Source organism: Meleagris gallopavo, chromosome 2 (genome assembly GCF_905368555.1).
Source record: "Meleagris gallopavo chromosome 2, MGAL_WU_HG_1.1, whole genome shotgun sequence".
In the NCBI taxonomy this organism is placed as follows: Eukaryota; Metazoa; Chordata; class Aves; order Galliformes; family Phasianidae; genus Meleagris; species Meleagris gallopavo.
In genome coordinates, this window is record NC_139405.1 from 86,652,319 (window position 1) to 86,677,284 (window position 24,966).

At 39.2% G+C, this 24,966-nt stretch overlaps 1 protein-coding gene across 2 annotated transcripts in view; it reads left to right on the forward strand.

Moving 5' to 3' along the window:
* The first annotated feature begins 6,242 nt into the window (after window positions 1-6,242).
* The window catches only part of HMGCLL1 (3-hydroxy-3-methylglutaryl-CoA lyase like 1), a 75,466-nt gene continuing 56,742 nt past the window's right edge, over window positions 6,243-24,966 (forward strand). The window contains exon 1 of one of the 2 annotated variants that reach the window (XM_085217888.1): window positions 6,243-6,462. In XM_085217888.1, the coding sequence (XP_085074014.1) occupies window positions 6,370-6,462 (93 nt within the window). In that variant the 5' untranslated portion in view covers window positions 6,243-6,369. Of the gene's footprint in view, window positions 6,463-6,518; window positions 6,775-24,966 lie in introns of those variants that run through there. The other variant, XM_085217887.1, reaches the window with a different exon arrangement.

The window sequence follows — 24,966 nt, forward strand, 5'->3', positions numbered from 1 at the left end:
AACATTGTTATTTTAGTTGGAGAGAAAGCAATTTAAAGAGGACTAAATAGGATAGAGTACATATCGATAACTTAAGAATGCAACAGAAATCTTCAAGGAATGCTTGGAAATTTTACAGAGGTTACAAAGGTTCTGGAACCCTAGTACATTCAGAACTAACAGAAAGTTAAAAAAAAAATCAAAATATTAAATTTATATTGAAACAAATCCTTGTATGCACATGTATGAATGTATTCAGTAGATGGTAGTTGCTATATTTTTTAATGCAAGGTCATGTATTTTAAGCACTCTAAAGAAAAAAAGTCTTCCAGACTAAGTAGAAACCTTTTCTCTCTGTTATAACATAGCTTATCTCCAACACATAATACCTTGAGTTTGAGTTCTTACACTTTCTTACAGTTCTGCCTAAAATTGGAAAAAAGTGGAAGTTCATAAAATAACTCTTCTTACTCTGATTTTGCAATATATTTTTAATGAAGCGTGCAAATATAACTATGCTGTAGACGTTAGATTTCAGAAAAGCCATTTTATTGATCCACTTAGCTGCCATCCTCCATTGGGTTTTTAAGCAATTGCCATTTAGAACTCAGATATCTCAGATATTTGAGGGGATACCACATGAATCTTCTTGGAATCAATGATTTTGGTTTTATATAGCTACCAAATTGGACTCCGATTGTTTTATCTGCCTTAGGAGGGTAATGTTTGTTAAGTAATACCTTTGCCTTTTTCAGTTTGGGGTTGGCAAATTAGGAGGCATGTTTATACTGCACCAGAATACTTCTTTTTCTGCATTTATTTTTTGTCCCATGTTGAATACTGCTGGTGACAAAGAAGAAATAGAAAAGTTCTAGTGACAGACAGGTTACTAGTCTGTCTGGACTTTAAACACTGCTGTTTTTCTGGGACAATTTAATGACAGGGAAATACTAGATGAGCAAATACAGTCACTTTTGAAGGATAGTTGTATAGCCAACACCTTAAAAAAAATTTCAAACACAGTCATTCCTGGTATGGTCAGAAGTTATTTTCTTTTGTAACATCAGCTTAGTAATTACAAGAATAAAGCTAAAAAGAATAACGAAATCTAACTCCTGATTTTTGTTGTCTACATGTATTTGTGCCTTATTATACAATTGTCAGAGCTGTATCTCTCATTCACTGACACTTCCTAGAAAAGTTTGAAATAAAGTACTCACATATTAGATTTTAATATATTGAATCCTAGGATTTGTAATAAAATCACCAACAACCAAGTTAGCAACTCATCAATCTCTATTTCTCTTGTGATTTCACTGCCTATATACCCAGTTCCTTGGACTATCTGGGCTTCCCAGAAATGCTCCAGTCCTACTCCATCTCTTCTCCCTGCCCTTACTGCAGAAACTGCATTCAGCTCTGGCAGTCTGCAGCAGGGACACACTGGTTGTTTGTCTCTTTTATCTATCTGCCTCAAAGCTATTACCGTAAAACCTTTAGCAGATCAAGTTTGGCACCATATCTCATGCAACATACAATGAGATTATATATACCTATTTTCAAATTGCATTTCATTTTCACCTTCCCTACCAGCAAGATGACAAAAAATAAAATGATTAACTTGTACATGTCATTTCCAGGTATTATCATTTAAATGAAATTCACTATACACAAAAATTGACTCTATTCGCTTTTTACCAAGATCACAAAACTTGACACATTTATGCATCATCCTGCTGTAATTTTACTTTCAGCTTCTTTGGTGACCCTTTCACTAAAGCCAGCAGCAAATAATACTGGTTTGAAACTTTCTCTGTCTGCACAAAGCAAGTAGAAATCAAGTATGGAGTCGAATGGAATGACAGTATAATGGACTTAATTATGTTAGCTGGGATTGGATCTTATTTAAGCGTATGTAGGTAATGCAGCTATCTGTATCTGAGTAGTTACTTTTGGCTCTTGTCAGTAAATACATATGCACATAGTAGAATGTGGTTCCTTTGGTCTTAAAATAAATGTTTAAAATAAGTTAGAAGAATTGCTCCCTACGAGAACACAGAAAAGGTCCAGGTCTTTATTTTTTCTTTCCTCTTCGGGAAACTCTATCCTCAGAAAGCACTGCAAGTTCACTTGCCAGGTGATTATTTTGTGGTGTTTTGCTTTAATTCCAATAAATGCTAAGCACTTGAGAAGAAATGAATCTAGCATGAAAGTCATCCCAGCATTTCCTTATTCAGCAAACATTTCTTAAGGATGATTTAGGGTTTCTGTGTACCAAGTGATGTAAAGGAGGTGTTTACTGGAAGAGCAAGAAAACTGGCCTCACTGACAATCAATGCTGTTCTACTGACTCTCAATAACATTAACGGAGGAAGGAAATCAGAGGTTTCTGCCTATTCCACCTTATACTCCATGTAAGAAATAACATCTGTAATTACTGGCAGAAAAGACTGGATGAAGAGGGAGATATCAGCTGCATTTATGTGCAAAACAGAGATGGAAACATAGTCTATGTAATGGTAGGCAAAATACGTGCTCTGAAATGTTTTCTTAAATATCATAGTAGCACTTTTAAAATCCATTCAGGCGTCAGCTCTTTGTTTCTCCTGATAAAGTTGAGTCGTAGCTCAGATACCTAAGATGAAGAACTTACCATCTAAAAGATGGAGTCAGACAAGGGACATATTTGTTCACCATTTATGGAAAATGGAAAATGTAATCCATAAATAAACCCTTTCTGCTGCAATTCTTTTTTGCCTGTGATAAGCATCACAATGATTACATTTAGTGCTGGCACTTGAGAGGTTCAGAGTACCATTCTCCACAGTATAAGAGGCAGTGTCCTTTATATATACAGCATAGCTTTCTTTTAAAAGTCTGTGCATCAGTGAATAACTTTCATGATTACAACAAGAAACAAGAAGCAAGCTCTAAGCTCACAGAATTTCCTTATCTTTTACTTAATACTGCTTAGTAGCACTATAATTAATTTATTTTTTTTTTCTTTACGTGTTTTTTCTTTACGCTGTGATCTAGTTGGCTAAAACACTGCTATCTGATTGAATTAGGGAAAGAATAGACAAGAACAGGATCCAACATCTGGCAAGACAGAACTTGGACTTTCTTCCTAATTATGTTTGTTTCAAATGCCAGGTGTCTATCACCTGGGGTGCAGTCTTTCTTTGGCAAAGTAAATCTATTACTACCTCTCTGAAGAATGCTGTCTCTGAATGATGCTGTTGCTAATGGAACACTGATTTACTGCCACAACTGTAAAGAATCTTTTTTAACATTGTGTTACACTTCCCATCAATTTAGATCAACCAGACCTACCATATGTGAGAAGTTATCTGCATTTTTCTCCAATAAAACTGAAATGATGAAAGCTTTGCTTTCCCTAAGGTATCATCCACTATTGGTAGCGCAGTTGTTTTTTCTTTAGCCCCCATCCTCTCTGACAAGGCTGGAGCATATTATTCCTGCAATGCTTGCCAGAATTCTATGGCTTATTTGTTGTTTGAGACTCACCATATGTGTCTTTGATCCCTGCCTAGTAGGCACCTTGGCTGCTTGCCAGTTTGGCACTTAATGATTATCAGCGGTATGAATAGCTCCCTTGCTTCTGATTCTGTCCTTCTCGCTGTCATCAAATCACTCTTTAAACAACCTTCTTATTTTATTTTAGATGCTTGTAAATGACTGACTTATTCTTACTGTGCCTCTCTTGGCCAAGGGTTTGTGTCGCACTGCAGAAATCCAACAGTTCGGTGTTTTCACTTCTAATGATCCGACTGCCAACTACCTGTGTAATTGCATGGAAACAGTAAGCAGTACAGAAATACCTCTCATGGTAATAGCTGAAGTTCTCTGCAGTTTACCCAAATGTGCCGGTTCTTACCATCTGGTACATTCGGTGGTAGGATTTCTATGAGATTATTTATTTCAGTTAAAAGCATTCCTTTTAATAAACGTTTTAAAACCTTTGACCAGAATACAGTGAGCTAATGACAATGATAGATTCGGAGGAGTATCAAAATGATAAATAGTTTTAGAAGATAGATGGAGAGCCAAAAGCCAGTCGTGCAATTTCTGTTCACTGTTCTGATATACCACTACACACATCTGAGTCCTTCCATGTGTTCTTGTAAACTGACATTCCTCCAAAATACCATTTTTGAACAACAATAAATATGCAGAATCAAGATAAAAAACAGCACAGGGCATGTAAAGGTTCAGACCACAAGAGGTCTGTGTGCTGCAGATCTGCCAGAAGTCTCGATTCTTCTTCACATGATTTTGCAAAACCTTCCATCAGTAAATATGCTGGTACTACCACTGAGGCTAGATAAGGTTAAGCAGCAAGTGGTACCACAACAACCTTCAAGTTAATTCGTACAGTAGGGTGAAGTTAAGTAAGTTTTTTAACCCCTGCAACTAAATGACAGCATCAGCATGGTTAGGTCTGCCTAAGGTGCACTCAGAGCTCCTTCTACTTTCTGTTGTTCCACATGACTCTTGTCTAAGAATAGCAATTTGGTGTAGCTCTAAAGCTTTTAGCACAATGCTTTTTCAGTAGATAAATCATCATTATCCTAAGAACCAGCCAGTTTCAGATGAATGTTGTGCACATGCAAATATGTCTTTTGATTTTAAAGCAGCTCTTTACATATAATTAGAAACACCAGTTGAAAAATTGAGTGCTAAATTGCCAAGAATGAAAAAAAAAATATATCTGTTTTCAGGAGAATGAGAGGGGCAAAAGAAAAGAAAAATACAACACACACACAAAAACCTGTTTATTTGGGATTATATTTTCAAGTATCATCATTATGTTTTTCTTCTCTGCTCAACACTACTTCTTCTCTGCTCAACACAACACTAATTTTTCAGTTAAAAATGCTCCTTTTCACCTTATTTACTGTCACTCCGAGTCTTAAAGCATATCTGTGTACGAAATGTTGACAGAGGGCCTAGCATGGAAGAGGACTGGGAAGCTTTGAGCCCCAGAAATACAGCGTTCAAATCTGGCACGATGTTTTTCTGATTGTAACAACAGGGACACAGAAAAAGGCTTTTACCGAGTCTGATCATGAAACTAATTTCAGACATATTTGTAAGAAAAATGATTAAAGGTTTGACTGCAGCGCTGAAATAACTGGAGAAGAGTCCAGGTCAAGTAGGCAGGAGAGGTACACTGTATACACAGGCATACTCTACCTTTCTCACATAATTGTGTTTTGCAGCCTATTTCCAATTTGCTAAGAAAACATAAACAATGCAAAACAAAAAATATTCACGTCAATGCAGTATTTTTCTCTTCACACACACCACATCAGAAATCAACTGCCTGTCACAAGAACACAGAAGAATAAGGCTTGTTTTATGATCAGCCTTTGTGTATTTTATTCCTAGTTTTACAGGTAGCAGGACTCAGAGTCAGCATGTAGCAGGTAATTTGTGCAATCCTGAGCTGTGAACATGTAAGAATTTTAAAGACAAATACTTGTCTGGTAGAAGAGAGAAAGGATATGAATTGTGTAGGATTTCAGCCATCAGAGAATCACCTCTGCACTTTCCTGTGGGCAGGTTTGAAATTGCAGAGACGCCCAAGACTGACATTTTATAACATACTGTAAAACTGTATTTTAAATGTTTGATTTCTGAAGAGCTGTCACAACCATCAGAAAATAAACACTTCCCAGCCCTTCCAGCACGTTCCAGCATTGTTTTACAGGGTTTCAAAAGACAGAGAAGCAAGCCTGAAATACAAGCGACTGCCTTGAGAGTCTCAAGCCTATCAGCAGAGGGCTGAAGCAGGAACTTGGCTGTAAACTTGCTAATCTTCTGTAGAAAACAAGGGAAAGGTGAGTGAAATTATGAACTCGCTGATACCCCAGAAAAGGAATTATCCAGAAAGCATAAGGTATTTCATTTGACAGGAGCCTGGAAAATTGACTGATACTGAAAGGACCGCTAAAGGGATATGACAAAATATAACCTGCTGCTTTTTAAAGGCGAGCAATGTGCCACTTGCTCTAAGTTTCCACAGCCCAACTGTAAAGCAGATACGCTGACAAGCACAGAAGACTTTTGTCAAAGATGTGCCACCATCTGAACTGCCAACCGGGAAAGGTTTTATCTGGAATCACTGGCACAGCCCCAGGGTCCCCAACCAGGCGGCTCGCTGTCAGTCCTTCCTTGGCCATCTTTCCTTCCCCTCCAGCTTTCCTTAGAACCACGCAGAGCATATCCTGGGCTCCGTTCCCCCAAGGATGTGTGTGCTTGCCGTCGCCCTGCGGCAGAGCGGTTGGCAGTCCCACGTTCGTGCCTCCCGCCCGGCAGAAACGTTGTCCCCGCGTCCCCTTAGAGTTCCCTGCACGGCTTCTCGCAATGGCAGGCAGCTGTGGAGCCGGCCAAGCCGCCGCCCGACGCGGGCAGACAGCGCCCGGGCTGCGCAGCGCTCGGGACGGCGCGGAGGGGCAGGTGAGGAGCGGGGCAGCGGCGGTTGCCGCCGGTTGCGCCGAGACGCGGTTGCCGCAGCAAACTGTAGGCGGCGGGGGTGCCGGCACGGCGGGCTCCCGCCTTCCGCCAATCGCAGGCGCTGCCGGGACCGGGCTGCAGCCAGTGGCTGCGGCGGGAGCGGGCTGGGAAACCGCGCTGACCTTGCGGCCGGCCGGCCGCCGCCCCGCCATGGGTACGGTGCCGTCGGCGCTGAAACACTGCCTCAGCTATCAGCACCTCCTCAAGGAGCAGCTGTGGATCGGGGAGCCGACCGCGCCTCCGCATCCCGGGCAGGTACCGCCCCGCGCCGCGGGGGGTGGAGGGGTGGTGTGGGGCCGGCCCTGCCAGGCGCCGCCGCCGCCGCCGCCAGGGGGAGAACGGGGCGCGGCCGCCGCCATGTGCCGCCGGGCGGGGATCTGCCTCGCCTAGCCCTCGCCTGGGGCACCGTTGTACCCTGCCTGCGTCTGGTCTCCGAGTGTCCGCATACCTTGGTCAGTACTGCAGTATTTTTCATTTGCCCGAGGGTATGAAGGCCCTACAGAGGGTTCTGGATGGGCTGGATCGATGAGATGAAGCCAACTGTATGAGTTCCAACAGGACCAAGTGCCGGGTCCTGCACGGTGGTTACAGCAACCCCAGGCAATGCTACAGGCTTGGGACAGTGGCTGGAAAGGTGCACAGAGGAAAAAGATCTGGGATGTTGGTTGACAGCCGACTGAGCACGAGCCAGCAGTGTGCCCAGGTGGCCGAGAAGGCCAATGGCAGCCTGGTTTGTATCAAAACAGTGCTATCAGCTGGAGCAGAGAGGTGGTCATTTGCCTGTACTCAGCACTGGTGAGGCCGTACCTCAAGTGCTGTGTTCAGTTTTGGCCCCTCTCTACATGAAAGACAAGATACTGGAATGTTTCTAGAGAAGGATAGTGAAGCTGTGAGGGTTCTGGAGCACAAGCCTTTTCGGGAGTGGCTGAGGGGACTGGGGTTGTTTATCTGGGGGAGGCTCAGGGGAAACCTTATTGCTCTTCACTGCTACATGAAAGGAGGTTGTAGCAAAGTGGGGGTCAGCCTCTTCTCCTAGGTAACAGTGATAGGATGTGAGGTAATCGCCTCAAGCTGTACCAGGAGAGATTCAAACTGGTTGCTGTGATTTTGTTTTTTTCTCAGAAGGAATGGTCAGGTGCTGGAACAGGCTGTCCAGGGGAGGTGGCAGAGTCACGCTCCCTGGAGATGTTCAAGAAACATATAGATGTGGCTCTGAGGGACACAGTTAATAGGCATGGTGGGGATGGGTTGACAGACTAAATGATTTTATAGGTCACTTGCAACCTTAGTGATTCTGTGAACGTGGCAGGTTTTAGACCATGCAGGTGGGCATCTTCTGAGTCGATCCAGGATCAGGGATGATGCATTGTTAAAAAAGAGTTCCACTTGTACATCTCACACTTCCACCCCTCTATTATAGTTCACAGTGTGAAAAGTGAGATAGTTTAAAAAGTGTAGGGTGTCAGAAATCTTGACAAGCCACAGTATCATCTTTGCTTACCTGAGTTCACATTTCTCAAACTCAAGTTCTGAGCCTCTTATAGAGCTGCCCGTGGTGCTGCCCACAGTTCCAAATCATGTTGGTACTGAGCCTGCTGCTGGTATTGCTGCTGGCACCTTTGGAACTGTCATACCCTTGTGTAGCATGCTGTGCTGTTACCAGCCATGGGCTTGTCATGGAGCCCACCAACACACTGGTCGATAGGAATATTCAAACATTTTTTTCTGTATTACCTCCCAGTGCTTTTGTTGGATGATTTTAGTAATTTTCTTCACCTTTCATGAATGCTTAGATTTTCATTTTTCTCACATGGATGCTCAGACAACACGTAAAAGTTTTCCTTATGCTTGAGTGCATTCTGCAACTACTATGTTCAAGATAAAATATGTTCTTTATATGATAGAAACCATAGCAGCTCAGTTGATGGCTGTAAAAAGTGAAATGTTTGTAGTCTTTTAGGTAACTGCTGTTAAGACCTGGGGGATGGGCAGGCGGAGAGAGAAGAGGGGAGAGCTTAAAATAGGAGTGTGTTGCCACACACATACAAACATATATACCGAGGTTAAATATGGAGTAGAAGTTCAAGAGCTAAGAATCAAGTGTTGGTGATCTGTAGCTTTTGAATCAAAACGACAGACCTAGTTACAAAATGACAGTCCAGTTTAGAAATCAAGTTAGACTATGCAGTGTCCATAGTGAATGGATTCCTAAGGGAGTTTGAAGCTTGTTTAATAAGGACTGTTGCAATAAACATTTAAGTGATTGTTGAAATATAGGCAGTTCCAAATTCAATTTTTTGTTGATTTACAGTACGTTGAACAAAAATGAGTTTGGAGAGTTGGAATGTCTACTTCAGTGTGAATATTTCATCTTCTACTTTCGATCAGTGCATCCTCCTCTGCTGTGGGAAAGTAGTAGCTCAACATAACTGGGTAATAAGCATCTTTCTCTTGGACAATTGTATTTTTATGAGCCACTGGCTAGATGTACTGAAAGGTGTGTCATATTATTATTCATTTGCTCTGTTGAGAGCTGCTTATATCTATTACATGCAGAGCTAAAATGATTAAAAAATAACGCTCTAGTCTCTTGCTCTGCTGGATGAGGCTGTGACTCTAGGAGACCTAGATCTAAATAGTGCTGATGTGTACAATGTAATCTTGTCTAATTTCTGGGTCCTTTGTTAGGTGCAGTATGCTGTTATTAACTGATTGTTATGTTATCACTGCAAATCACGGTATGCATTAATGTTAATTATGTAACTACAGATGAATTCAAAACATGTATAAATTTGTATAATAACAAACCAAAGCTCAGGTCCTCTAATTTAGACAGCTAACATCTGTTTCAGTGCCTAGGTCACAGTGATTTGTATGCTATATGCCTAATTATGTTTAATGACCTAGACCTAAAACGCATAGCCTTAAGATTCCCTTTCTACTCACTAATTGACACTCTCAAAGCAGGAGATATATAGAAGAAAGACAGGGATCTTCTAGAGAAACTCCAGAAGAGGGTTATGAGGATGATTAGGGGCCTGTTGTACCTCCCTTATGAGGAAGGCTGAGAGCCCTGGATGTTATCAGCATGGAATCCAAGCAGGGATCTTGTCATTGTTTATGAATGTCTCATGGGCGAGAGCCAAGTGAATGATGCCAGGCTCTTTTTGGTGGTGCCCGGTGGCAGTACAAAGGGCAGAGGGCACAAACCACAACCCAGGAAGTTCCATCTGAGCATGAGAAAGGGCTTTCTTTTTTGTGAGAGCAACAGAGTGCTGGGACAGGCTGCCCAGAGAGGCTGTGGAGTCTCCTTCTCTGCAGATGTGCAGGACCCACCTGGATGCTTTGCTGTGTAAACTGCTGTAGGAAACCTGCCTTGGCAGGGGAGTTAGGCTTCATGATCTCCATAGGTCTCTTCCAACCCCTACGATCTATAATTCTGTACTTGTCTTGCTTTTGCAGTTTTAAGTTAGTAGTTTAGATTTTGCAGTATGCTGTCATTTTTTATGGTATGCTAGAAACCTCTCAAATTTATTTTTAAAGTAATTCAGGAATAATATGATGAAGACTGACAAATTTATCTGTTTTTGTCTTTGCCACTTGTGTTCAACAACTGATTCTTGGTTGAAATTACAGCATAAAACTGGAGGTGTCTGATATTATGCTTCCTGGAAAGTCAAGGCATGCCTGTTACATTTGAATCTTTCAGTTACTCCTCAGAGTGATTGATTTGAGGCATACTGCATTTCATGTTGGTTTTATCTCTGTGTAATTTTATACTCCAGCAACGAATGTGCATTGCAGACTCTTCTTGAATTACTAGGTTATTTTAATTTTTTATTTAACATATTTAGTTTAAGAATTATAAAAAATTTCTGGTATTGCAAATATATTACGGCAATTACAGTGTACAATAAGTACATCATCATTCATATTCAGTTTGTTTTGTTATGCTGAAAATTGCATACCAAGTATGTTTTTGATGGGAGAAAAGAGAAGCTAGAGATTGTAAGCATTATATTGTGGAACTCTGGTTTCCTAATTTTTAGAAGGATGATGTTACTGAAAGATGCTTAATGAACTCAGTACAGAGAAAGAACATTAATTTTAAGGGGCGAGGATCTGGCATCTTTTTTTTTTTTTTTTTCTTTCCCCTCTCTTTCTCTCTGTGCTTTAGCCACTGTCTTTACTTCATTCTGTGTTTTTATTCAGAACTTCCAAGGTATTCAGACTTAACATTGTCTTTCAAATACTTTAAGTAACTCATTGCTAAGCAGCTTAGAAATTCCTGATTTCTAACCCTGCTTGTTCCTCTACATGCAGGAGCCGTGTCAGTACAGAATGCATCCCAAGAATGAGACTTTCCTGGTTTGTTACAGATTCCCACACATTTCCAAGCATTGATTATTTATTTGATAAGACAGAAGGCATACAGTCTTATTCAACCAATAAGTACAATCAGAAGAATAAAGCAGGAAGGATTACTCAAAATAAAGTACAGTTTAAATTGTTAACTGTTAAGTTGATATCAGCATGCTGTATCATTTCTTGATGGCTTTGGGGATGGTAAATGGTGTTTGACACGTGTTAACACTGAAGGTACAAAATAAAACACAAAACACTCCCACTGAATTTAACAGCAGTGGAGAGAGTTCAGTGTCAAACTCTTTCCAAAATTTTCCTTTAAGTCAAGAGGAATTTTCCCTTTAGAAGATCAGTTCAGTAGACTCATCCCTATTTTTTTCAGCCAGATATTCTTCATGCTGTGATTTAACGGCTCGAGAACATCGCTGGATAAAGCGTTGAAGAGTGGAAAGTCTGAAAAGGCCAAGCAGTCAGTTTTTTAAAGGTGCCAAACAGAATGTTAGAAGGTCAAGGTCGGATAATAAAATGTAGGTTTGACACAGGTGAAGTCACTGACTTTTTTTTTAATGCTATTGGATTGTGAATAATGGAAAGATAACAGAAACTTTTTAGCTGATACAGATTTATCCTATATTGGGATTATTATGTGGGTTTAGAACTTCATAATGCAGCTGGAGATGTTGTAAAGGATTTTACAGATCTTGCTCTGCAAATTTGGGAATTAAAAAAATACACAGGAAATTTCTGCTCAGACCCAACATCTGTTTTTTGGTGAGATCCTGTTTTTGACTTGTCCCACCTCCACCTCTTTCAAAGACTGCATATGGGCAGGGATGTTCATTTCCTCTCTTGCCAGCTCAAGGAGGGAGATTAATTTCAGACACCCCATGTGTCAAATCATCATTCTGAAAATTCATACGTCTTGAGATCATTCTTCTTAATTCATTTTCTAGTTGTTTCTGCTGTGGTGAAGATAAGTGACTTGTCTAAGATGAACTAGATTTACATTTAATTCCTACTGAAATAAATGGAGCTTTTATCATTAGCTCAGGTTTTAATCTTAATAGTGGTTTAATTTTCAGTTTGTGGATCTTCTAGCTTTGGAGTTGCTGTACTTTGAGTAAGGAAATCTCACAGCCTGCCTCATCAGACTAGCAGTAAGTCAGGCATAGAAGTTTTTGTAAAGCAAAATATTTACTGCTCCTAATGAATCAAATTTTGAATCCTGAAAACGTTTGATGAGGATACTGATAAATTGTAATGACAGTAGTTTCTGTGGTGGCTTGGATCAACAGTTTGTTTATTCTTTCTTGGACTTAAAGGTAGAATACTGGGTACTTAGAATGAAGTTATGTTTATTTACTCTCAGTTTTAATCCTTTTTTTTTTTTAATTATTATTTTAAATGTTGTAATTGTTTTGGAGGAAGAAGGTAGCTCTTGTTCTTGCAGAATCTGTGATGAAAGATTCACTTGTGTATGAAAAGGTGTGTTTGAATTTCAGTGAATATTCCATGTGAATATCATGTGGGGAGAAACTGGTGCAGTGTAGGTACAGTCCAGAGATAAAGCTGAAATGAGCTCTTGTCACCCTCTGCTCTTTCGCAGCGTAAATATTCGAGGTATTTAACCAAGGCGATGATTCCCTGAAATTTTAGGAATTGAAGGTTACCGAAATCCTTTGATGTGTCAAATGTGGAAGGAGTTATGTTAAAAGAAACTGTGGGGGACTCCAGCAAAGTAGTTATTTAATACTTCAGGCTGTGTTGAACTCTTTTGTATTGTTCCCTCATTCATTTAACAAAGATGGCTTATTTTCTTTAACATTCTTCTTTTCCCCCGAAATGTATATTTTAAAAGATACATGAAGTATGAAGAAGAAAATGTGTGTTAAAGATGGTGCTTACTATTGCGAACTTGCTGGGGAATGTGTGCTACAGTGTGTGCCAGTGCACATCATAATGCACATGTGGACCTTGATGTGCTCATAGTGCCATCAGGGACCGTGTACCCAGCTGCTTGTGAGAAGTAAGGCTCATCAATTAAATTTCTTCAGAAAATACTGGAACAGAAAGATGTTAATTTTAAGAATGTGAAAGACAAACTGCCAGACACAAATTTATAGGGGAAGGTTCCCTTTGGCTGTCTAACCCATCCATTTTCTATCATGTGGAAGAACTCAGCAGGATATTGAAGCTCTCAGAAAACTTTCTTTATTGGCTGATTTGGAATTTCTGAGATAAGAGCATGTAATACGAGGCCTGTAACTCCGTGATCAAAATCAGGCTTTCCAACTGTGCTAAATACCAGTAAAGCTAATTCAGCATTTTAGCTTTTCAGCAAAAGGGAAATATTTTATTGCTGCTGTACTAGTGGTTTACACATGCATAGACCTCATGGGACGGAAATGTCAAAATTGTGTGCAAACTTTAAAGCTGAGTAGTGGAGTGGAGATAAAAGGTTTCCTTTCAGTTTTTTAATATGTTGGTCGGGACGTAGGATTTAATGAATAAAGAGTTTATTCAGGAGATTATGAATCAGATACGGACTTTATTTTTCTGACTTTCTGGCATTTTAATCAATCTCTCGCTCCAAAGGAGTCAGAAAACTGATAAATGCATGATATGCATTCCAGGAAAAACCTTACAGGGTTAGTTTTAAGATTTCTTTTTATCATAAGGTATTGAGTTGAAAGTAATCAACTTTCCAGGCTTTCACTTAGTTAGATGTAACGATTGGCAGTGAAGATTTTGACCATTGTTTGGGACAAAATCTGATTGTGAAACAGAAGCTGCAGGAGATAGGGAGTACATTATACTTTCCATCATAATGTTGCTATACCTCATACTGTTCTTAGGTAATTCCTTTGTTAAACAGAGATTTATTTTTTGGTTTGATATAAATGAATGAAACTTACTCCAATTGTTATATTCCGTTTGAATGTATTATTTGGATTAAATGTACTTAAGAGTGCTTCTCAGCAGCTTTAAAAAAAATAGATTTATTACATGCAGAAACTGCTAACAGTATGTTGGTAAAAAGCTGTACTGGATAGATATTTCTTCTTTGTTTGGCTGTTGTTTTTTTTTTCTTTTGTCCACAGCTGTTAGCTGTTTTGTGTGAGAATAAAGGTGTTAGTTTATGAGTTTCTTGGAAAAAAAAAAAAAAAGTTTAAAGGCTTTGAATGCATGAGATGTGGACTGAAGCGCCAGAGGACATTGGTGGAATGTTAGGTGAAACCCACTGGGAAATAATTGAACAGCAGCATCTGGAAAGGAATTGTATGTGGCTTTAGGGTTTACTTTTAATGCAAGTAGTTAAGATGAGATTAAATATAGGTGTTAGTATGTGAGAAATGGGGGACCAAGCTAAGTGATGAAGGTATATCATGTGGAACGCTGGGTTTAGGAAGAAGATATAACTGAATCCGTAGCTGATCACAGATGAATTTTTAAAAGCTTGGAAACATAATTTGAGTTGAACTATGTGTTGGCTTCATAAACAGCAAAACAGCTTATATGAAGAATATATTGGGAAAGAGAAGAGAAAGGATAGGGAAGCTGCTTGGACCTGGTGTTTCTCACTTTGCCTGGATGGTATGGAGATGGCTTAGTTTAGCTGCTAAGCCAACTGGCTGTTGGCTGTATGGAGAGGAATGTGCTGGTGATTGAGAACTGTCTTATCTCATCTCTCTGACATCTTTTCATCTTTAGAACTTGATGCAGTTGCTTAAGCATAGTTGACTGGTACTGTTTGAGATGGTCCGAGGTAACTGAGACATCTCAGAGTGTTGGCCAATACCAAACAGGATTTATGGGAGACCTGTGTAGTGGTAGCTGGCAGTCAAGTGGGATGCATCTCAGAAGGTGCTTGCAATTAATCATCTGAATTGTGCCCATATTATTCAGTTGACTTATGTCATATACTTTTGGCCATTGCTGACAGTGCTGAGAAATGTCATTCTAAGATACTCTATCATATCTTGTACTCCATGTCCCCAAAAAGGCCACAGGTTCCTGTGTTCTACATTTTGTCTTTCAGGAACCTTAAGACCGTACATGTGAAGGTGTGAATTGACTTTACTGAGCAAACTTGTAGATAACAGTGGAGAGTGTTGATACATTCTTGTTCATGTATCTTAAATTCCAAGTCATTTATATCACTAAGGTCATGTGAGGACATTTTGGGCTTAATGGTAATGCTGGATTGCCATTTAGACCCTAATGATTATTCCCTATCTTCAGAGTTTAGAACAATCCTTTGGTAGTAAAAAGAAAGGACAGCTAATAATGATAATTTTAGATATTATTTACATATTTCACACTTAGTTAACATTGACCCACTGGTCTTATTATGAATTCTACAGCAGCACATACTTTTTTTCATATGTTGTACATCTTAATTTCTAGAATATTAAGGCTGAAAAAAGTCTTTGCAAAGTCAAGAAGTGGAAGCAATAAAACATCAGGAGATCTCATGATTAATTTTGCCTTGACAACTTTTACTTTTCCAAAGTAGTCTGAAGTGGTATGATTTCATTCTATTTTTCTCTTTGTCATAGTTTCTCCAGTACCACTCATATTCTTCTGCCTTTTCCATTTCACTGTTTTCATGTTTGCATGATTAGAATATGTAAAAATCTTATACATTGCTGTCTGCTCATACAACATACTATACACTGGAAACTTAACCAGTTTGTCAGAAGCCTCAAGTATACATAACGTATCTTTACAGTGGCATATCATTGTTTGCTTTGAAGTAAACTAATAAAAACTGATAAAAATTTAATATATTTATTTAAAAGTAAGGCAGCACACCTGTCTTTTTCTGAATTTTAAATATGGAAAAGTTTCAGTAGCTTTAATTGTTATCACTTAAACGATCAGAAATTGATATTCTTTAAATGTGATCACGTTTTACTGATTCTGTTGTGAAAAGTGGAACACTCTTACAACACTGAGAATGTAGTGTTCAAGATACCATAATTTCCTTCCTGCTATTGGGAAATTATTATGGTAACACTTTACAGATGTTACCCTTCTAAGGAGCTTCATAGATTTCAGATTCTCCTGGAGTACAAGTTGCCAACTGTGACTAAATAAATAATCATTAAATTACTGTCATTTTTATCAGTGTCTTTTGGGGAGAGCTGTGGAAAAAGCAGCGGTGGGCCAGCTGTTCTTGAGCTGAAAATTTCCTTGATTAGGTATTGGTTTTGGACACAGAAAGTGATTTTGATGACACTAATAATTGAGGATAGTTTATTTGCTTCCAGCTTTTTACTTGAATTCTCAAGGATGTATGCATAACTCACTTTTATTGACAATGAGGTATTCAAAAGAGCATATCTGATAGGGTGGATGGACTGCCTTGTCAGTGTATTCGTGGTTTTTTTTTGCCATTGATATCCCGAAGTATTATAAAGGGCAAATTGCTTTCACATGTTGGTCTTGTAATAATGATTATGCCTCTGCTTTTTCAATGTGTGTGGAAAAACACTACTCTTTCTGCATTCTAGAATTCTGTCTTCAGTCTTGCCTGTAAAACACCGTACACACCATAATACTATTACCATAAATAATAGTAAGGAAAGTGTGGGAGGTTTTGGCTCCAGTGTCATCAGTATGCTGTTGATCACAGTTCTCTGTATTCTTTTCATCCAACCCAGATGGCAGAGTATAATTGCTTTTCCAGACTTTGACCAAGATAGGGAAATGGATGAAAGTGAGTTGGCTGCAAATCAACTTGGTTAATGGAGAAATGCTGCTTGTTAGCCAAGGGAAGCATTTAGAAAAACAGAAAATGGTAATGTATACACTGTGTCCTGAAAATACATTTCTAGTTTTTGCTAAAGTGACCAACAGTGTTGAGATCTAACTAACAATAGGCCCGTATTTATTAATGATTCCATTGTAACACGAGTCTGACTGTGGTCATCTGTGCTTCTGGTACTGCCTGATTTCAGTAATACATTCCCTTTGTCATTATTTTGTAAGTTTTACAAAGTCATCTATGACTACAGAACATCTATCTGCTTTTAGATTGCATGAACTATTGTTAGCTGTGATCGACACTTGTATGCAAACTCTGGGATAATGCATGCTCCCCATTTGTAGAAAATAGCAACATTTTTTTCTTTTAGAAAATGGCAGTTCAATTGTCCGTGATGACTTAGAGTTCAGACTCATCCGGGAGTCTGTTAGTTGACATACTCAGTTTAACTTTTTTGTTCTGTCATGTTACTTTATGTCATATACATACATGAATGAGGAGGAATATCTTTGTTTTCGCAGGCTTGGAATAGCCTATGGGCTTGGTTTTATCCTTCTGAGTATCTTTCTTGTGATAGTCCTGCTCATTTCAGAGGGAATAGGGTGTGATTTGCAGTTGCTGTTAGAACTTGCTGCTACTATGCTGGATGTTGAGTCTGAGTTCCTGACATTTCATATTCTCAAGGCTGTCAGAGCAGCAGTTTGGATAGCCTGCATGTGCCTAGCGTTCCAACTGGAACAGGTTGCCCAGTAAGGTTGCGATTGCCCCCTCCATGGGGCTGTGTGGGGCTTTGAGCAACGTGTTCTGGTGAGAGGTGTCCCTGCGTAAAGCAGGGGGATTGGAACTAGATGGTCTTGTCCCTTTCAACCCATCCATTCTGATTCTGTGATGAGGTAGTCTTAATAGGTTTTGCTCTCTTAATTACTTTTCTTAATTTTCTCACCATCATAACTGTTACTGTGTACCTGAGACATAACGACCTGTTAAGTTGTGTTCTGTCATTTCACTGTACCTGTGCTTTGCACTGTTTTGGGGTTGGAAGCAATATATGAAGAGTTACAAAGCAGGGACTGCATTAGAACTGATGCCAAAGAATATAGTCTAGCAACTCACTGTTTTATGTACTGCCATTGGGGGAAAAATATGCACATGCCTGATGTATTTCTGTATAGTTCTTCAAACCTGGAAGAAATAATACTGCTGCATTCTGTGCTTGCATCAAATAATGAAGAGATTGAGAAGAAAATCCAGTTTATGAGGAAATTGAGATGTCATTAATAAGTACAGGATACTGTGAGATCAGTATGGTAGCCTATGCAGTTTGTTTAAGTGACAGTAGTTTCAGAATGCATTCCAAATGCACGATATGATAAAAAAGTGATGAGGAAACTTTAAGCCTGTTTGTATTACTTTCATGAACTCATGAAAGAGGAAAATGAGAAATAATCTAAGAAAGAATGTCTGTTTAATCCTTCATGTAGTTTTAAGAATATGACAGGAAAGAACTTCTTCTCTTTACTAAAATTGTATTAATAAAATATTAGTACTTAGGCTTTTAAAAGAAATGTAGAAGTAGACACTCCTAAACAGTATTCAAATGTATGACTGCTCTTTCAGTTAAACAAGAAGGAAGGAGTCAGGGTTTCTGTGTGTGTTTGTAGTTCAAGTGGAGTTCACTAGAATTGGTTATACAGGCGAATTATCTGATGGAGGCAGCTGCAGGTTTTATTTGCATCTCTGATCAGCTACGGACATCCGCTGCAAGTCAAGGGTAAACTCTGCATCATAGAAAACAATATCCAGCAGGTGTTGCACACAAAAGATGCAAGAGTTCACCTCGTCTTGTCTACTGTAAAGAAAAATAGTCTGAGGGGTGCGGACTTCTCTTCTTTCCCGTGTTCGACTCCTGCAAACAGAGATTATATCGTTTTATGAAGTCTATAAGATTGTTTGGAAAACATGCTTTTCTGTGTTTGGCCTGAAATGAATTTCCTTCTATCCAGAAAGGAGTTGCTTTATTTAATCTGTTGTTACGTGAAATCTCCTGCTGCATTTTGCTAAGTTCTAGGAGATACCATGCTGGGAAACAGGCATACATGCTTATTAGTACTCTGGTGATTCTCCTAGCAGAATGTGGCCTAACATGACTACATATACTTTTTTTTCTTTTGAGTGGATTTGTATTTGTGTATCAGACAGAGCTCTTTGAAAGGGTAGATAACAGCAGGACAAGGGGAAATGGTGTTAAGTTGAGGGAGGGAATATTTAGGTTGGATGTCAGGGGGAAGTTCTTCACTAAGAGAGTGGTGAGGTGCTGGAACAGGCTGCCCAGAAAGGTTGTGGATGCCCCGACCCTGGAGGTGTTCAAGGCCAGGCTGGATGGGGCCCTGGGCACCTGGTCTAGTATTAAATGGGGAGGTTGGTGGCCCTGCATGTGGCAGGGGGGTTGGAGCTTCGTGATCCTTGAGGTCCCTTCCAACCCTGGCCATTCTCTGATTCTATGTGATTGTATGATTCTGTGATTCTGTGTTATTCATGTCAGAGGCCTCTGCTTGTATTTGGAGCCCATGTCCTTTCAGGACTTCTCTTTTGGGATGACTTTCATAGCATCTAATAACTGGGTAAGGAAGCAATGCAGTGGGCTCAGAGAGAGTTAATGTCCAAACACTAATTTTCAGAAATAGCTTACAGCTGCTACTGTGGAACATAATACATTGCTGGCCTCTGCTTGCAGTAGTGTCCATTAAGAACTGCTAACTCTTCTGTTTAGGTGCAACTGATGGAAAGGCGCAAAGAGAGGTAGAAGCAAGCTGTATTCTGCTCCTAGCACATACGGTCACTCAGGGTAAAGAAATGTTTGCCTGCATTTGGCTGAGGGTGGCGAGATTAGGGTGGCCTTGGGGCTGGGACAGTAGCCAGGTTCAACCAACTGTACAGAGTTTTCTTAACCTTGAGATGAATACTGCTTTTAAACCTTGACTAGTGTAGCTTTCTATTCTATTCTGTCCTATTCTAAAGGATTTCCAAAAGGAATAGTAATGAAAGGATCATAGTTTGCTTTTTTAATTCATGAGCATATGTTTGTCAGTGTAGTTAATACAACCTAACTTTCTAGTTTTGTGTATTTTTCTTAACAGTGCAACATTTTTTAAAAATTGGTTAATGTCATTTGTTAATTTTGAAACTGTCAGTTCGTGAAAATTCTGCTCACTTGATAGAATTATTTTTATGAAAGATTGTCTCAACAAACGTAGCAGATTTTTCTTACTGATTCTTAGTTAATATTCTTTTCATTTGATGACTTTTCTGGACAATATTGGTGGTTGGTAGATGGTTGAAGTAGAGGATCTTGGAGGTCATTTCCAACCTTAGTGGTTCTTTTCTCTTGACAGTCTTTTTTTCTCTTACAGTCCTCATTATTAACCTAATTGTACCAAAGAACTGCCCACTCTGGCAGCATAAGCATTTATTTGAATATTCATTTGCATGAATTTCCCTTGTGTTTAAAATCACATTTATTTTGTTTTTGTATGACTTGTATTTAGTTGTAAACAGCCTTGCAACAATTTAATAGGTGTGATAGCAGATTATATTTGGATTTCACAATTAAAAGAAATGAAGTGGAAATGTTAGATGTATTACTTTGCCATAATGAATTCTCAATTCAGATAACTTCCTGATATATCTAAATCTCTTTCACGAGCTCTCACAAGCCTTCTAATAGAAGTTATAAGCATATATGAATTAAATTTGAAGAGGTGGACTAAAGTAATAGCTGTATGTTTACTTCCCAGTAGAAGTCACATGGATGTACTGGATTGAGTCCAGCAAAGGACCACAACAGTGATAATGGATAGGAGCATGCCCCAGATGAGGAGAGGTTGAAAGAGCTGAGATTTTCTAGCCTGAAGAACAGATTTGAGACATCTTACTGATGTATATATTAATACATCAGTACATATATCAGTAATACTGATGGGGAGAAGTCAAGCTCTCCTCAGTGACTTGTCAAGAGGCAGTGGGCACATACTGAAGGATAAATTCCATTTAAGGATCAGAAAAAATGTTTTGTACTGTGAAAGCGATCAAACACTGGCACATGTTGCCTGTGGAGGTTGTGGGTTCTTTGCATGTGGATGTTAACTCTGCATACAACTCTGCTTTATAGAATGAAGCTCGTTAACAAATTACTTTGATTTTCTATTTTGCAGCTCTTTGATTGAACAAATTCTTTTTTTGAATCATAGTCCAAAACTAGGGCTAGTATTTCTACTCATCAAGTGCCATGCTGCCTTTTTAATTTCTGACATCTGTCTATATCCTAAGATTAGGCTTACTGTTTCACTTTTGTTTTTTCTTGTAAGTATGATGTAAGCATGTAAGTGTTATGGACTCATATTCAGTTTGCTACCAGTTTAATACCCCAGTACTTTTCTATAGTATTGTTTAGTCAGGTACCATCCATCTTCTGAATTCTCCAAGCATCTTTTTTTTTTTTTTTTTGTCAAAATTGTCAAACTAGAGAAATGAACAAAATAGATTTTTTTTTAAAGACAAACAAGCAACAATTATTTTAATTAGTATAAGTATGATAATTAATCAGCCAGTGTTTAATTAATCAGGATTACATAGTAGTGATAATCCTATACATTGCTGTATTGAAATGCATTGTGTTTCAGCAGGGGATGCTGGACCAGATGACTTCCAGAGTTTCCTTCCACCTCAAACGTTTTGTGATTTTGTTTTTGTTTCTCCAGTGTGGAAATTGAATTTCTAAAGCATTTGTAAAGCATTTGACTGTGGTATTTTTATTCAAGTTGTGAGTGTGCAATAGTATCAAATGAACAATTTACTTGTGGAAAATTTCTCAAGGGCTGATGAATTATTTTACTACTGATATGTGCTCCTGGATAGTGGTCATCCAGTGGTCGTGTCAGCAGCATGTAATAGACATTCTAGGATGGATGCTCAGTTTATCTTTTTCATAGAATCATAGAATGGCTTCGGTTGGGAGAAACCTCAAGGATCATGAATCTCCAACCCCCCTGCCACAGGCAGGGCCACCAACCTCCATACTTAATACTAGACCAGGCTGCCCAGGGCCCCATCCAGCCTGGCCTTGAACACCTTGAATGTTGTGGGGCATCCACAACCTCTCTGGGCAGCCTGTTCCAGCACCTCACTACTCTCTCTGTAAAGAAGTTCCCCCCTGACATCCAACCTAAATCTTCCCTCCTTCAACCTAAAACCATTTTCCCTTGTCCTGCAGTTGTCAACTCTTTCAGAGAGTTGATTCCCCTCCTGTTTGTAGGCTCCCTTTAGGTACTGGAAGGCTGCAATGAGGTCACCCCGCAGCCTTCTTTTCTCCAGGCTGAACAAGCCCAGCTCCTTCAGCCTGTCTTTGTAAGGGAGGTGCTCCAGTCCCCTGATCATCTTCGTGGTCCTCCTCTGGACCCTCTCCAACAGCTCCCTGTCTTTCTTGTACTGGGGGCCCCCAGACCTGGACACAATCATCCAGATGGGGCCTCACGAGAGGAATATTTACCAGGTGTATCCCTCTGTTTTCTGAATATCTGTATATATTCTTCATATTTCCAGGTGAATCTCTCCACCTTTTCCCTAGTTAAATTGGGAATGAATCTTTTTTATATCCATCTTCCCATAGTGTGAACTGTATAAACAAGTCTCTGCAATATCACTTCAATCATTGCTTGATTTGTAGTAATATTTTAATTTTTTCCTGTTTATTTCCTCTATGTCTTGTAAAGTTTAGAGATGTCTGTGTGTTCAGAAAGTTGACCACTGTTTCCTTTGTTCTCCTTCCAGCAATTGTATTTTTTATCTCAGAGTCTTTACTCAGTTATTGGGCATTTATCCATGTTGCTGCACGTGTGCATACGAGGTCATGATGCCACATCCCTGCTGATTTGTCTTTAAAACCATTCTCTTGAGCAAATTTTCTATGAGATGGACCTGCTTTTTGCTCACTTGTCCTCTGTGACAGAACACCACCTTGTGGAAGAGGAAAGCAGAGCTTCATTTCAGTTAGATTGAAAAGACCAAACCTTCAGCTTATTCTCCCTTATTTTTGGGTCTCTTTAGTTAGTTTTGATCATCTCTGCATAATATTTGCCAGTGCTGTTAATCCCCATGTAGATGAACTGCACGGAATGAAAGTCAGAAGTCTGAATAAACCTCAGTGCCTTTATTAGAAGTTTTGAAGCAGTGACAGAGCTTAAAAAAGCATGTTTCTTTAATTTGATTACATTTATGGTTATGTTAAATTATACTGCTCTAATTAAGGATTACTAGGATTTTCTATAATAAACTTGAATTTTCAGCTATTTATAACTCAGGGAAAATATTTCCTTACAGAAATTTGGCATCCAGTGTCTCAAGCTGAACAGTATAGCTTTCCTTCTAATTTTTTTTTTTTTTTTTAAGACTCTTTGGATTCTGTTTTGAGGGAGGCAGTTTTTTTTGTGGTTTTATATGCCTTCTGTTCTCCCTTGGCAAGGCTTAAATACATGGAAAAAACAAATTTTCCAGGCTCTTAGTCTTTTATGTCATCTATTTCCTTTTCGATATTTCAAACAATGTGCTTTGGTAGCCATTACTTTTTAACAGAGCCAGTATATAATTCAATAAACAGTCATCTCTAAGTATCTGCCATAACTACTTTTTATACTTCACTACATGAAAGTAGTTCATATAATAAAATTAAGTATTATTTTTCTGAAACAAAACTGATCTGCCTTGTGTGTTTAGTGTCTAAGATAAATACTTGTATATTTCTGTAGGGTTCATCTTTTTTGGATTCTCTTCAAATATAAAAAAATATTTCTCATTTTTCTGTTTATTGCAGAAATAGACCATTTAATGCCATACTTAAAGGTATCAAAGGTCTCTTCTCTTTCTCTTCACTGGTTCTGAAAACCCTTCCCTTTTACCCAAGGGGATGGTGCACATTTAAAATCCCTGTTTTACAGTTAAGGAGACTCCATTCCTCAATTCAAGAAGTCCTGGTTAAGGTCTGATGCCATCCAGATAGTAAACAGAAGTGTTTAAACTCCACGTAAACTCTTTAAGACTTCGGTCTGTTGTGTGGATTTGATGTTTGCCTAGTGAATGCAAATGGCACTGAGCCTGGCACAGAATGACCAGTGGCTGTGCTCACTTCTTCAGCTGTGTTTTAAGTGGCATCCCCATGTTCTGCAAGTGTGACGCTGTGATCAGAAGACCGAGCAAGAAAGCAGGGAGTCTCATTTTCTGATTGCATTGTCAAGTATGTATCTCCAGCTGCTTGGTTACCGAGTCCTGTGAACATAGGACAAGTGAAGTGAAGGTGAAGAGATGTTTCTTTCCCCTCAAATTCAACTTGGAATACGGACTGTAAAAAATATCACCCGAGAAGATGTAACATGTAGTCACGTAATCCGTCTTTTATTTCTGATCTTTATTCAGTGATTATGTACTGTAAAATGTGTGAATAGTACACGGGACTGAATTTGTGTTTGTGTCCCTTTTGCTTTTACCTGAGCTTTGGCAATACAGCACAAGAGAATTTGTGTGTTAAGTTAGGGAGAAGGATGATGAGAAGAGGAATTGTGAGATGAGTAAGAAGCTGGCTGAGGAGGAACTAAGAGATAATGTTGAAAGTAGATGTTAGAAGAGACATTGCTGGTGGAGATCCTCAGGTCATTTTGTTTAACTTGTTTCTTCAATAATGCTAACTCAAATGTATTGAATTGAATGTATTTTTGCTAAAATGAGGTACTCATGGTAATCCAAGTGTTTTAATTATGAAATGTTAAGGGTGGTATTGTCTACTGATGACAGAAAAACAGGAGACCATGTTAGTATACCACACTGGATAGCACACAGGAGGAACTGGGTGACCTTGAAGACGAAGCAATTGAATGTAATAGGTGAAATCAGACAAAATGTAATGCAAAGCAAGTCTTTCCTGGTCTGAGAGCCAAGATGTTTACTCTAAGCCATTAGTTCATCAGCATGAAGAGAGTCAGGATTTGTCTATAGCGCTGCCTTGAGTTTCCATTTCATGACTTGCCCTCATGAAAATCAGCCTGTACCCTTTGGTCAGTGTTGTGGTCAAGAACAGAGAGTTTAAATTGAGACTGACTAATGAACAAGAAGGCTACAGAGAAAATCAGATATGGTATGCCTGTAACATCACAAGTGGAGAGTATAAATCAGTGCTGGAATGGCTTTCTGCAGCATCATTCATTTCGTCTTCTGTGAAGTCCAAGGGCTGCAGAGCTCCGCTTGACCGGCTGTGTAAGTGACTACAA